The sequence below is a fragment of the Macrobrachium rosenbergii genome, chromosome 56 (assembly GCF_040412425.1).
Source record: "Macrobrachium rosenbergii isolate ZJJX-2024 chromosome 56, ASM4041242v1, whole genome shotgun sequence".
Lineage (NCBI taxonomy): Eukaryota > Metazoa > Arthropoda > Malacostraca > Decapoda > Palaemonidae > Macrobrachium > Macrobrachium rosenbergii.
The window spans coordinates 58,557,066-58,571,748 of record NC_089796.1 but is presented as its reverse complement, the minus strand read 5'-3'; the positions used below and the strand labels follow the sequence as shown (position 1 = coordinate 58,571,748).

General features: G+C 38.4%; 1 protein-coding gene across 5 annotated transcripts in view; it reads right to left on the bottom strand.

Annotated features, from left to right (window-relative positions):
• The window catches only part of LOC136836631 (uncharacterized), a 58,559-nt gene that overhangs the window by 7,288 nt on the left and 36,588 nt on the right, over positions 1 to 14,683 (bottom strand). For all 5 annotated transcript variants that reach the window (XM_067101096.1, XM_067101098.1, XM_067101093.1 and 2 more), the window contains 2 exons: positions 8,914 to 9,034; positions 6,359 to 6,561 (listed from right to left, as the gene is read on the bottom strand). In XM_067101096.1, coding sequence (XP_066957197.1) covers positions 6,359 to 6,561; positions 8,914 to 9,034 — 324 coding nt within the window. The remainder of the gene's footprint in view (positions 1 to 6,358; positions 6,562 to 8,913; positions 9,035 to 14,683) is intronic.

Here is a 14,683-nt window from a genome sequence, read left to right as displayed (position 1 = left end):
TTCACTGCGCTCAGGATGAAATACACCACAGTCGAACAGTTACTTCAATCTGCTTTAACTTGGTACTGTTTTTTACTTGTTAATGTCCGAGTTATTATTCCACGGTCCCTGGCATTTACTAATAATGATGGGTTTAGGAGATCATAACAGATCAATGACAGGATTAAGTATGTTTTGTCAGTTCATAGTCTTTGCATCTTTGCCTGATTTGTCAGCATCTTGAGTTCCTGCAATGCCAACATGTGAAGGGACCCAAGATATTTCACCATTTATACCAATTTCATGCAATTTAAGAAATGAAAACTTAATTTGTTGAAATGGGGGATTTTTAGGAAATTAACTTTGCAGTGCTTCTACTGCTTTAGTAACAGATACATTACTGGGTTATAACTGGATTGTTTCACCAGACGATATTGCAGCAAATCCTACACCCGAGTAAGACTGGATCCCTCTGTACAGATTGTGTAACCTGGACCTCTATGTCTTATATGGTATAGTCTACGTTGTTTATAGTCGAAGTGTGCGCATCAAAAATTATCAGTTTGACTCAGTATCATTTATTGTTTTAGGCTCTCAAGACAAGTGGAAGTTAAAAGAAAGAAAGTATTTATGGCTTGACACTTTTTTCTTATTTAATTTAAAGTTTTTAATTTGCAAGAAAATTTTAAACGGAGATCGTGTAAGCACAAACCAGTAAATATGACACTAAGGCCAAAGACGGTGACCGTGATCATGTCGTGACGAAAACACGCTGTAAAATGTTAGCCATTGAATATTCTACTGATTTAGCCTTATTAGTGGCTGTGTATCAAATTTGCTTGAGGGAGTTACACTTTTAAAGCCATCCAGAAGGAAGGGATGTAAAGCTTCTCAATAGTAACACAACGACTTTGGGATTTGTCTTTTCTTTTTGCCTATCAATTTTTAATTTATTTTTTTCAATTTTTGATTAAAAATGATACGCAAAGACTTGGTCAACAGGAATTATCAAGTGAAGTTCTGTGGGACTGCTTTAAAAAATAAAATGCAAAGAGATTTTATACAATTTTAAGATATCCCTAGATTAACCTGTATTTAACTAGATTTAATATACTGCCAAATATCCGTTCTTAGGATCCCTGCACGTCGCAAAGAAAGAAGAGAGAGAGATTGAGAGAGAGAGACTGAGAGATATCTGTCTTTTCTTGGACCTTTAAATGGCCAGCCCACACCCTAGTCTATCTAAAAATAATCGTCAACGTTAGTCAGTTGCGTACCCTAAACCTGCCTCCTCCACCAAGCCAAAGCGTCAACCCTTCCAAATCCTTTTCTCTCGGTCATTTCTTTCCCATTTGGTTCCTGGCACCTCTCGGGTAAATTTCGCATCATAGAAAGTTTACTTGCAGCTAAACGAAAACGAGGGATCACATGTGGGACTTGTGAAAACTTAGGATGCCACATTTAATTGTACCCTACCTTAGAGAGAAAACAAAAATGCGAACAGAAGTCTTTGATAAATCAGACACTCGACAACTGCCACTAAAGAGAATAACGGCAAAGGTTGCATCAGCACAACGGGCACACACACGCTGCACATCCTGCTTGTGAGGAATTTCCCTCGCAATTCTATTTTTTTTTTATTCCTGTATCTTCTCTTTTGTTGTTCCCCTGCTGTTCCTTGTTTAATCATGACCTTTATTGTGTGAACAGCTGACATAATTTCTGTTTCGCCTGTTTGGGAGTACTGAGACATTTCTACACAAATGATGCGAGTTTCTTTTTCATGATAAAATGTTTGTTTGTGGCACCCTGTAACCGTGACGTGTTTACAAAATCCCTTTGTGAGAGATCATAGTGGGTAGAAGGTGTGGCGTTGCCTTCACCAGACACGCAATCATTCTGCTGAGAAAGTCTCCCACGTGGCAATAATCGGAAAAGAGTTCATAATACCGTCATTCCTTTTTCATCTTTAGTAGTGAAATGTACATTAAGTTTTTTCTATAAAATTAATAATTTAAACGTTATTAATGTGTACAATGTTGTCATACTTTAACTGTTGTCAACATTTTCGCAGAAAAATCCCACTTCCCTAAAAAAGGCTTGATCTTGCCCATGGTGTTCAAATTGGTGGTACGTGGTTTTGTTTCATCATAAATGTGAAAACGTTGTGCAGAACTGTAATCTTGTAGAGCTAAACTGCTCTTAGCGCTATTAGCTATTATGCAAATTTTGCTAAATGCCAGTGTAAGCCCACGATTTTTGTTTTATTATTTATTTTTACTCGCGCGCTGAGATGACGCTGGCTTGTGGAATTATACAGTTATCAATATCTATGTGAGTTTTATCTCGAGAACCTAATCACAATGATCTGAGTACTATTTGATACAAGGGAGCTATTTCTGAGGCCTTTGGTGTCAGATATTAGATACGAGAGTATTCGTATTTTGACACGGGCTACAGCTATCTCCCCTTTCATTTGGAAATTATATGAAACACTCTTGGTACATTTAGACCATCTAATAAAACTAGTTTACAACTTCATACCAAGCCGCTGGACGTCTTCTCAGGGAAGTTAAGCAATACTAAAACTGGTCATTACTAGGCTGGCTGACGAAGGAGAATTGCCACAGCACGTGGCAGGGTGGCTAGCACCCTCATCCCAAGGCAATTCACTGATAACCAGAAAGGCAGCACCTTCTGAAACCATCCCCTCCATGTAGGATAGAATAGAATTTAGGCCTAAGGCCAAGCGCTGGAACCTATGAGGTTCACTCAGCGCTGCTACGGAAATTGACAGTAAGAAGGTTTGAAAGGTGTAGCAGGAGGAATACCTCGCAGCTGCACTATGAATCAATTGTTAAAGAGGGTGGAAAGTCAGATGAAGACAAAGAATATGAACGGGTTACAGTCAAAGGAATGAAAGAGGCTGCAGCCAGGGGCCGAAGGGATGTTGCAAAGACCCTTAAGTAATGCCTACAGTACACCACGTGAGATGCACTGACGACACTACCTCCCTGCGGGCTAAATATAACTGCAATTAAATACCTTTGCGATGGAAGGTAAGTGTGTGCTGTGGAGAAGAGAGATTGGGCCGTTTGTTTTCGAAGTGAGAGTGAGCATGAGTGAGCTATGTCTACTGTGCGTGGCTGAGGCGCTATTAGTCAGAGAAAGGAAAGTTATTGAAGCTTCGAAAATAATGATTTGTGAACTGAGCGCAGAATAGGTGATGGTTGCATGAAACTGCTGTCTTTTTTTTTTATATTTGAGCGGCTGAGTATAGGTCTAGCTGATATACTCGTCTCTCTTAATACCTTTATACCATTAGTAAATGTGGCTACATATGGGCACGTTTTGGGCATCTTGACTTAGATGTTATCACACTTGGGGCCTAGCGCCCAATATGTATGAAAAAAATCCAAGCCAAGCATCCTTGTGCTCAGTCGACACCTCCTTTGTGAACATATGCAACAAAAAAAAAAAGTATCAGAATACGCGCTGTTAGATTTTCCATTTTCGTTTACCGCTGGTGACAATTCTTGGCTGAGGCAAAACAAACTCTCGGGGGAATATTTAGTGTGGCGATTTAGAAATATATCAAAATATATATTTTGGCATGGGTTATTTTTTTCTTTTGTGTAATTTCCCCTAGTGGTATTACTTTGTTGCTGTTTCAAGATTAGTAAAATATTCCATTTACTGTAATGTTCTAGATCTTTAGTTGTTGTTATTATTATTATCACTCAAAATATGAATGCAATTCATCGGAACAAGCCCACAGGGGCCATTCACTTGAAATTTAAGCTTCCAAAGGTTATGGTGAAAGAAGTAACGGAAGGTCAATTGTAAAACAGAAAGAAGAGATCGCTTGTTAAAAAAAATAAATTAACAAAGATAAAAATGAAAGTAAATTATGAAAATGCAAGGAGAATTGTATTGGGGTAGTAATGCATTGAATCTCCTTTGAAATTTTGACGTTCCAATTGCACGATATCCTCAGGGAGACTGTCCACAGTCCAATATTGTGAGGAATAAAGGACTCTGGAACTGACAAGTTCTACAGCGAGACACATTTACTGCACATTGGCGCTGCTGTTCAGCGGATCTGGTTGCTCTTGGGAAGAAACGGGGATCAGGGATCAGTTGCAGTTATGAATATCTCTGGTAAAATACAGCTCATGAAACAGTGACAAAAATGAGATGGTCCCATCTTAAATGCTAATATTAAGAAACAGAAAGCTACCACCAAGAACCACTCCGTCTAAAAGAGATAAATATCTGGAAGAAGCAGACATCTACGCTGGAGAACAGTATTCTAGTAAAGGAAGGACAGATGACTTAAAATAGGTTGCACTGATTTTATCACTGTTGTAAATATATGAGGCCTTTTGTACAATACCTAACTTTCGTGCGGCATTTGTGACACTTTCAATAGATGATTCTCAAAAGTAAGATGTGATTCAGAAGTTACACCTAGAATAGTTTAAGCTTCAGACTCATTTAGCAGAGTCCCGGTCACCTGAAGGGGAGGATGGGGTGGAAAATCTGTACGAGATCTGCTAACCAATAGTGTTTTCGTTTTACTCGAGTTCAGCCTCATATCCCACCGACTACACCATTCACTAATCCGGTTCATGTCACGATCAAGGCTAAGGGCAACTCAATTTCTCCTAAGTGGAGACTTTACTACACCCACAAGTGTTACGTCATCGGCGTATTGAACAAACTTGTTTTCGAGCCCAACAGCCATATCACTTGTATACACTAAAATTAACAGAGGACCAAGAACGCTACCTCGTGGAACTCCAGACATAGTATGTCTTGAGTCGCTAAAGATCCCATCACCAACTCGCTGCTGCCTATCTGTAAGAATATCTTGACGTAAACCTAAAACATATCCACCAACTACAAGATTCTGAAGTTTATAAAAAAGTACCTTGCGATTTACTAAATCGAGAGCACCACTAAAATCTACTTGAATTACTCTGCACTCATAACCTCTATCAAGGCTCTCTTGCAAATGGCATGTCAAATCTAGAAGAGCATTGCAGGCACGTCACTCAAAAATGTTTTGCAACATAGGCGACTTCAAAACTTTTCGGACAACAGCTTACAGTAGTGACATCTGGTGCTATTTGGCAACTCCAACATAATCGCATGAAACAACCACAGACACGACTGGTGCGTCAGAGAAATTACCTCCCGTTTCCCAGCAATTCTTATTTCTATCCTATACTTTTCCACTGGGTTATTTATGCACGAAGAAGAGTCTCCGAATTTACTCCCATAAGGATTAAATGGATGACTAATTGTAGTTTTTATTTGACTTTTACCCTGCCATCATGGGCGAAATTTTTCAAAATGTTTCGTTATTTTCCGTCATACCGATTTTTCACTCATCATTCTTTTTTGTATTATTGACCGTATGATTAATAACAAAAATCGAATAAGAAAAGAACATTTCCTTGTATATATCAAACGAATAAATTAGTGTAAGATGAGCGAAAACTTCTGGAACATGTTGCAAAACATTTTTGAGCGACTGTACCTAACTGCTTCCTATATGCATATTGACTATCAGCTAACAATCCCTTAGATTCTACATGTTTAAAAACAAGTTTTTCTGCAACTTTGGAGAGCACAGAGATAATAGAAATTTACCTGTAGCTACTGCAGATATGACTTTCTTTAATTACTTATAAAAGCTTCTTTTTGAGAACGTAATCGTTCAGTAAGATCTTAGAAGAAATTTTCATGTATAATTTAATAAATTTGAAAGCATGTTAATTATGTTTTTCTTAGAGATTTTACAAAATCCGTTAAATCGAGATATTTCCAGGCTGGCCAGGTTGACCAAGAACACAATACGTCTGCTCTTTGTGTGTGTATGCAAGAAATTTCGAGAGCTTGAGGCGATCGTAAATAGCAAGATTTATCTAGGTCTTGGTAAATGAGTAGCACGTGAATGCAGAAGAGACAGACGGCAAGATAGTCCCACGTTCCCAGTCGTCACACTCATACAGAAAGAACACAATTCAACGATATTTATTTTAGTGTTTCACCTCAAGATAAGAGCCATTCCTGAAGTCAAATCCCTGAAAGACATCTTCCACGAGTGCGATCGGCCATAAGTTATTGTGATTTCCCGAGTTAAGTGTTGGCAGTAGACTTTGTACTTTTTTATCTGTATTTCGTGCTTTAGTTGCATTAGGTATAAAGGCATTTCCCATTGCCCTTGACGAACCGAACGCAACATCATTGTACGACAAAGTGGAACAAGTGTATCAGTTGATAATGAAGAAAAACTTATATCCTTTACGGCATTTAGAATGTCAGTAAGAACACAGGAAATAAAGCAGCCTCCCAGAGGCGACAAACCTACCGGCGACTCGTAAGTTAACTTGTGAGAAACAAGCGGATGAATTCTTGAATTCCACAACAGAGTAATAAGTATCTTCAAGAGCATAGGTCACGTTCCTGAGGCGAAGTTCGACTAGTCCGTCACAAACTCCGTATTCAACACTCATGTCCCAGGAATCCGATGTTTCAAAAGTTGCCAAATCATTTCTTAAAGGAGACTTTATCCTGAAAAACAAAAATAAATTTTTCTTTACTTTTCTAACTTTTTTTTTTTGCAGTAATGTTAGATGCGATAAGAATACAAAGACAGGTAATGCTTAAAACAAAATTATTACCTAAAAAAAAATACTTTCTCCACAGTAACGTCTCACTGGATGACTTCTGTGAAAAGTATCATCTTCCTCTCCCCCACCGCCCCGGGCCCGATCCCCCCCCCCTTCTCTCTCTTTCTCTCTCTCTCTCCACATATGAATAAATTCGTTTTCAGCGTCCATACAAAACTCCCTCTGCTATCAGCATGCACAAAAGAGGAAGATCTCATTACTGATAAAGTTACAGGTCTCAGAGGCATCATCTGCTGTATAATTGTCTCTTTGACGTCAGAGCCTAATAAAAGCCTTCAGTATCATCCCTTCCTCGAACGGAGGCACAAAAAAGCAAGGCTTTTGGGAGAATGGTTGAACTTTTGGTTTGCTGCACTTCTTTGGTGGGTTGAATCACTCTTCGAGCAATCGTGCTACGACATGGCTCATTTACAAAGAGAGGAAAGGGATCACGATATGGTCATCATCACGAACATCATATTTTTGAAACATTCTTAATTTCTTTTTTCTTTACATAAATAGGATCCTATTGAATATTTTTTTTTCAACACTAGAGCATTTTCTCTAACAGCGAATGAATGCAGATACACATCACTAAGATCACAGCCAAAATTTATACTTCAACAGCTGAATCGAGGATGAACTTTCATGGAGAAAACTTCCATTTTTTCAGCTGCTTCTTAAGCCTAGGCTGAAGGCTCGGCCTTGCACGCATTCTTTCGAATCATGAATATGAAGGCTTTCTAGGCCATGCTCTCTCTCTCTCTCTCTCTCTAATACACTCCATTCTCTCCACATGACCAAATCATCTCATAGGTCCATTTATCACTTTTCCATGTGCCTCCTCATATATTTTCACTCCATTATATTACACAAACAGTTCTCAACATCTTCAACCTTCTGCTTTTTATTTGCATTGAACATCCACACTTCACTTCCATGAAGCTGGGTTAGTTCATCAATCCCTTCATACATTCCGACTGGTGCACGCAGCAACCCCCACACATACACACACACACATATGTGTATATATATGTGTGTGTGTATGTATATATATATAATCATGTGTGTAAATGATTTGTCAGTTGCACACATAATATTTCTATGCCCTCAGGTATGAAAAAGAAATAACCCGTAAATATCGAAATCACTTGACGTTGGGAATAACTTATGGTAATTGCATTCACTCCAAACTTATGCATTTTTGGGTTGATACATGTGTTACAGTGACATAATCCGTTCATCTGTGTGTTTTCTATTGGCCATAAGGACCACTTAAGTTTTCGATTTCCTCACACTTTTTCGGTACACTTATCGAAAGTGAAGTTCACGGATTACAGTCTTGGGTTAGACTGTTGGCCTCTGCTTGCTCCATTAATTCAGACAATTTTTTGTTTTCATGAGAACATACTCTGTCTGGTACGTACAGCCTATTGTTGTCCATTTCTGTTGCTAGGGCAGTCCAAAGATCCACACTTTGCTACATTAAGCAAAGATCCGTGCTTCCTTAAAACCAATCTAATCCTAACCACCACGAGCCAAACAACGATGATGACGGGCGGATGAAGGAGCAAGAGCCTGTGCCACTACAAGGCTGCCCTAATCTAAAATAACCAACTGCTATTGTTATTCAGCTGCCTCGGAGATGCCTTGACATGCAGTCCGTACTAAAATGCGTCGGATCACTTGTCAGTTTATAAATATACAGTAAAATTCTAAATTTCAGTAAATAATTTTCATTCTCCATAGCCTTTGACGAAACCTCGACAACCCCGTGGATAAAAAACAAAGAGTTATACGATTTGGAAAAGTAATTCCACAAGTAAGCACCTCGTGCACTGCAGCTTCTTTCATAATTTTGTTTGAAAGGGAATTTCAAATAATAATTGCACTAATAAATATACAACCATTTCCTCTGCGAATGGTAGGCCAAGTATCTCTTGATTAGAGAGAAATCAGAGTGCAAAGAGGGTCAGAAATATCTTTGCAAGTGATTTACTTTGTTTACAGAAATCTGGGTTCATCAAAGTTGTTTGGACCTGAACAAAAATGGTATAACTGTCATAAAAACACTATGACATTCCAGTATCTTTGTATACCACACAATACAATAATACCTCTAGGTTTTATTGCGTATAAAGACATAATATTCTTGATGTCTCTTTCTTAACTTAAAACATTCCGCTTCGTTAAAATTCGCAAGAAGAAGAAAATGAAAGTATGTGGCATGCAGTAAATAAAATTAGATTCTTACAGAAGAGGCTTCCAGGGACTCGTTTCTCTTCTGACTGTGATCCACGTGATGTCTTCCAATGGATATGGGACGAAGAATGGCATGACGTTGTTACAGGCTACATAGGACGTCTGAGTAACTCCTACGGAAGTGTGAATAAGAGTTAGCACACAGGAGACAAAAAATCATCTTTGCATCGATCTTTTTGTATATGATCACGGATGAAGAGAGATGAATTCGTTTGTTATGGATGAAATCTGATTCTTTTCACAACAATCAAATAAATTCAGTATGGAAAAGTGCTTATCACAAATATCTGTATATTTGTACTGGCACCATCATCATCGGTGATTACTATATGGAATAAATTTGAATTCATTTAGCAATGACAATCTAAATTCCAGACAGGACCTGATGCAAATCAAAAGTGGGAGAATGATAAATCTTTACCATTGATGTTGAGATACTTATGAGTAGTGCTGTAGGAATAAAGCCTTTCTTTGGCTGAGTCGGTTGAGCTTCGGACTGTCACTCGATGGGCCGGAGTTCAATTCCCCCGGCCGAATGATGAAGAGTTAGAGGAATTTATTTCTGGTGATAGAAATTCATTTCTCGCTATAATGTGGTTCGGATTCCACAATAAGCTGTAGGTCCGTTGCTAAGTAACCATTGGTTCTTAGCCACGTAAAATAAGTCTAATCCTTCGGGCCAGCCCTAGGAGAGCTGTTAATCAGCTCAGTGGTCTGGTAAAACTAAACTATACTTAACTTTAGCCGTAGGAATAAAAAAGAATGCTTTATCAATAAGAAGACATTCTAACTGAATTCAATTGTTTAATTTATGGTATCTTAAAAAATGGGAATGTTAAAGTGACACTAGAGAACTGTGAACTTTATTAAGTGCACAACCATTCCTAGATAAATCACTCTACAAAATTTGTTTGGACTGCTACTATAACAGCAGATTACGAAGACATAACCAACAATAGAAATTAACGGGCAGATCAATTCAAGTAAGATGTTAAACGCTTCTTTGTTATTCAGTAAACCTATGCCAAAAATGAACTTTGCAGTCGAACATGGTCAAGCACTGCGCACAAAATAAATGTTTTACTCCCATCGTTGACAAACTCGCCCAGGAATGCCCCAGTCTCGAGCATGACAGTACCTCCACAATGGTATTTTCATATCATATGCTTTGTAGCTCTTTTTTTTCTTTCTTTCTTTGTATGTATATGTTGAAAGATATTTTTCCATAAGTTAGAAAGACACGCCAGCTTGAACCTTTGCAGAGGGTTTGTATTGATTTAAATGGTTGACCTGTGAAATCACTGATGTTATGAAACTGACTGTGATGGAATTCCTAAAGATGTTACTTTGGCCACTTCAGGCAGCCTCTGCCACACCTTGATGATGTGTGCTAACAGTGATAATCCTTTGCTAATTATGTGTATCGCCATTAGCCTGAGCTTCTACGGGTTGCCAGAGTATAAAGAATAGGCAGAACTGAATGAAGGTAATTCAGTCTACACTGATTCTCATTTCAGTGATAACAGTTTTCTCTGTGAAATGTGAAACTATGGCGTGAATTTTTAGCGTAAATCTGTCCCATAAAAATACAAGAAGTAAATGAGGTATGTCTAAGAGACTATGTGTTGTCAGTCAGATCAAGAGGCACAGTTTCTATATAGCAAAGCCCTTGAAGAACCAAAATGTGAGAGATTTTACAGTATATCTGCACATGGTTGAGATTTAGTCAATTATACTTGTGGACTCGGGGCAGGTGTTTTTAAAGAGGTACAAAGTTTGGTAATCAAGTTAAGAGTTAGAATGTAGACATTTCATTATTTAGATATCCAGCCTTCCTCATTGGTACTTTTCCCAGTTCTGTCTTGTTGTATTTGTGCCATTAAAATATAGGCCTCCCAATCATAACATTCATTTACAGTTATTCCTAAGAATAACCAGATCCTGCATTATTTTTTATTTGTGACATTCCTATGTATGTCCTAGTTTCCCCACTCCAGCCGTAAACAGTGCACTTCCATTATATGCTGGACACGTGGTAAAAAATTAATCAAAGTGGGAACAAGAAGTATGAATGGCTAAGATTGATCTAATTCTAACTTTCATATTTAGCTCTCTGTTAATGAACAGTGAACTGTTGCTCTGCGCTTCATTATTACTTAATATTTAAATTCCTAATATCCTGTGGATTAGGTATGTCTATTGCCAGAATTAACATTTGTTAGAATGAAAAATTAATTCATTGCTTTGCGCAGACACAAGCATTCAGGGATCAGTTGACAACTCTCATGTATTATAGTTTAAAGCTATTTGAGAGGGATCAGTAAATAAAGCTGGAACTTCTCATTCGTAATTGAACCCGGTGTGTCCGCTTGGAAATTTCGCAGTTTTTAAATATGTGTAAATCTTGTTCATTACTGGAGAACTTTTCATTCTTTTGCAATGAAACTTTTAAAAGCGCAGAATTGTTCAGCCTGAATTTGCCCTACTAGAAATGGAAGAGTTTAACAAAGAAATACTAATTTTAATGGGCTGTACTATGTTCCTCGAGTATGTGCATAAACATGCATTATGTACATTATCTGTCTTGAACTGGCAAGGTATAGAATTTAACCTTTTACCTTTCCCTTAGCAGGGACTTTTTCAGCGTCTGGCAAAAGACCTGTTTTTGCAAATCTTTCTAAGCCAAACAGTGCAGGGACAAGCCTCTGAACTTTGCCACCGAATCATTAACCATATCTACTGTATAACAACAGATTATCCATGAAATATTGTATATTTCCTGGTGGTTTTTTACTAAAGTGGAATTAAATCTCTAACTTAAGCCGCCTTTGAATGGCTTGTGGCTATGAAAGTAAGTTATTAGTGTAATCTGCAGTGAGGTAGTAGTGGAGTTAGATAAGCATTAAAGTAGTAGTAGTAGTAGTGGTAGTAGCATACCACTTTACTATTATGATAGTATTACTTTTAACATTATTGATGCTGCTCATTTTGCACTTACTTACAAAAATAACATCATTGATGTTATGATTAAATATAATAGCTGTTTCTACAGCATTTAATTTGTATAGAGTCTTCTCTATGCGTCCTTTAACCATCTTTTAATCAGTATGTAGCTGGTATATGAGGTTTCCTACGATCGTATCAGGATGTTCGGCTGTAAAAATGATTTTATTTCCTCCAGTAGTTCGATTCGCGCTCTGGCAACCATCTACTGAGTTACAAAAGTGAATGAATTGAGATACAAGATACACAGCACTTCATAGCGGACAGGTGAGTTACAGTTAACAGGTTGACTAGTGTGTTGAATTCTGAGGGCTGTGTTAGTGCTGTTGAGTCTGATTCCAAAGGCACTGTTATCTTAGCAGTGTCGATGGGGTTGGCTAAAGGTAGGGTGGTGATTGGTGTACCCGCCGCTGGTGTGGTTAGTATGACCAAGTATGACAGTCCACTCAGGTAAGATGATAACTTCTCGTGTTATTTCTCTCTCTCTCTCTCTCTCTCTCTCTCTCTCTCGTCGGTGTTTGGCATCGGCTGATTTCTTGTATTTTTCTTTTGATAACAGTAGAAGTAAATTCGGTTTCTTTTACTCTGTTAATGATGGTTTTTTCTGGTATGTACAAAGCCCTGAAAAGGCCCAGGCGTCAGCGATCTGGTGCTTCGTCTGTAATTTCTATAGTTCTTATAACCTCTTCTCTTTCAGGTCTTTTATCATGATTTTGTTGGTAATGACTGAAGAGAGCTTCCTCTTGAAGGTGGCAGGAGAGATACTTTGCGTGTTTGGTGGTAATTATTCCAATATATGGGTGGTGGCATCCTTCTACAGGGCATGTATACTCATAGATGACATTACTTTCCTTCAATGACCTGTCTCAGAGCTGGCAAGTTTGTTCTTGACAGGAAACTGGCTGGTCTTCATATTCTTGTAGTAAATTACGAAGTTGATCTTTTTCCTTTCTAAGGTAAGTGAGAGCATTTCACTTATTATTTTCCAGAGTGCTTTGTTTTCTAGGTAATTGAGATACAGAAATTATCTCACAGCTAGAATTTTATAGCACCACTTCAGTTAACATTGTTGGACATGATTTCATTTTACCAGTTATTCATGGCAATCTAGGTTTCCTGTTTCACCATTTAATTTGAGAAATTGTTTTTAATTAGCATTTGTGCCAGCCCTCTGATCTTTGTGGCACTCCTCCTTGTGGAACAGCGTGTGAGGGCACAACGAATGCGGGTAGCCACCATAAACCTTCTGTACTTGTCTGGGCAGTCACTGGAACCATTAAGGCAGAGAGCCAGGTTTGCTTTGCGGGCTCTTTATAGACCATGGTGGTATAACACGTCGGGATATGCTGTACATGGACATCCAGGAAGGGGGAGACACCATCAGCTTTGCTTTCATAAGCTCTCTCTGTCCACTCTTCTGGTTGAAGTTGATATCTGGCTTACAATAGGTCATAAAAAGTTTCAGGTTTGCGGGTTTTTGCTGCACTATAGATAGAACCCAGGTTAAAGTCACCCTGCCAAGGGAGAGTTTGGAGGCATTTCTTGAAACATTGACCCTTTCTACAGTCCTAATGATATTTCATCAGCTGTCCCCTAGGGGCTTCCTGTTGATTTTCCGAAATTTTGATTCACCAGCCTGGATTTAGTCCAATTTCTGGTGATATTTGGTGGTATGGATGAGCACCAAGGTAGCTGCTCTGTCCGTTCTTACTGTGATTCCCTGGTTTTCTCTTAATTTCTTGTCAGTGTCTTTCATCTCCTATATTAAGACAGAGCTTGTGTGGGGCACCACTGTTAATAAGGGATTCAAAACAAGGGCTGGGAAGAAATCGCTCAACTTGACACTATCTTGGTCGTCAAGAGACTGGACAGAGTCAAGGAGGACTTCCAACCTTCAGGCACTTGACATGCTAACTGTAACCCACCTATGAGCTATAAATACCTGTATATCTTGTATCTTAATTCATTAAGACACACGGTACACAGTAACTCTCAAAAGAATGTGAGTCAAGATGCTGGAGGAAATTACACCATTACAACCGAACTACTTTATATGACCCTAGGAAACCTACCAGCTAAATGCTGATAAAAGATTATAAGAGACATTGAGAAGCCTCTGTACAAATTAAATGCCTTAGAAACAGCCATTATATTAAACAGAATTGCCCTTACAGAAGGTCTCCTCCGAACTGCACTCAGATATGGCTGCATATTTTTATTATTATATGTTTCTCTCTATGAAGGAATGTCTCCGTCATGAATCACTGTTCAGGGTATTTACATAGTTTGGTTGCCTCAGAAGGACTGAATAGTTGTTACTGTACCTTCCAAACCAACGACCTTAACTCCAAGGCCTTTGGCACACATACAATAGACGGCTTATTAAGACTGATATGAACCATAACAGCTACAGTGGAGTAGCTGCAGAGTTTTACAAGACACTTACAATCCTCTCCTGCCTACCTAACATGCTCATTATTATTATTAAAATAGTTTAACAGACACTGAGCTGACTAATCAGCTCTTATAGGGCATCTAGCCCCGAAGGAATTAGGATGAAATGCCAGGTCTAGGCCATGGGCCTAGAACTTTGGGGACAAACTTTCGTCATTTCGCATGATGATGAATAAATGAAAATGAAGTTTAAAAGAAAAAAATGTATAACAAAAGATGCTTTACTCTGGAAACGCATGTATACAATAAATACATTTGCTCGTTTCCGTGCATACAAAAAAAAATTAAGATTAAAAAGAATAAAA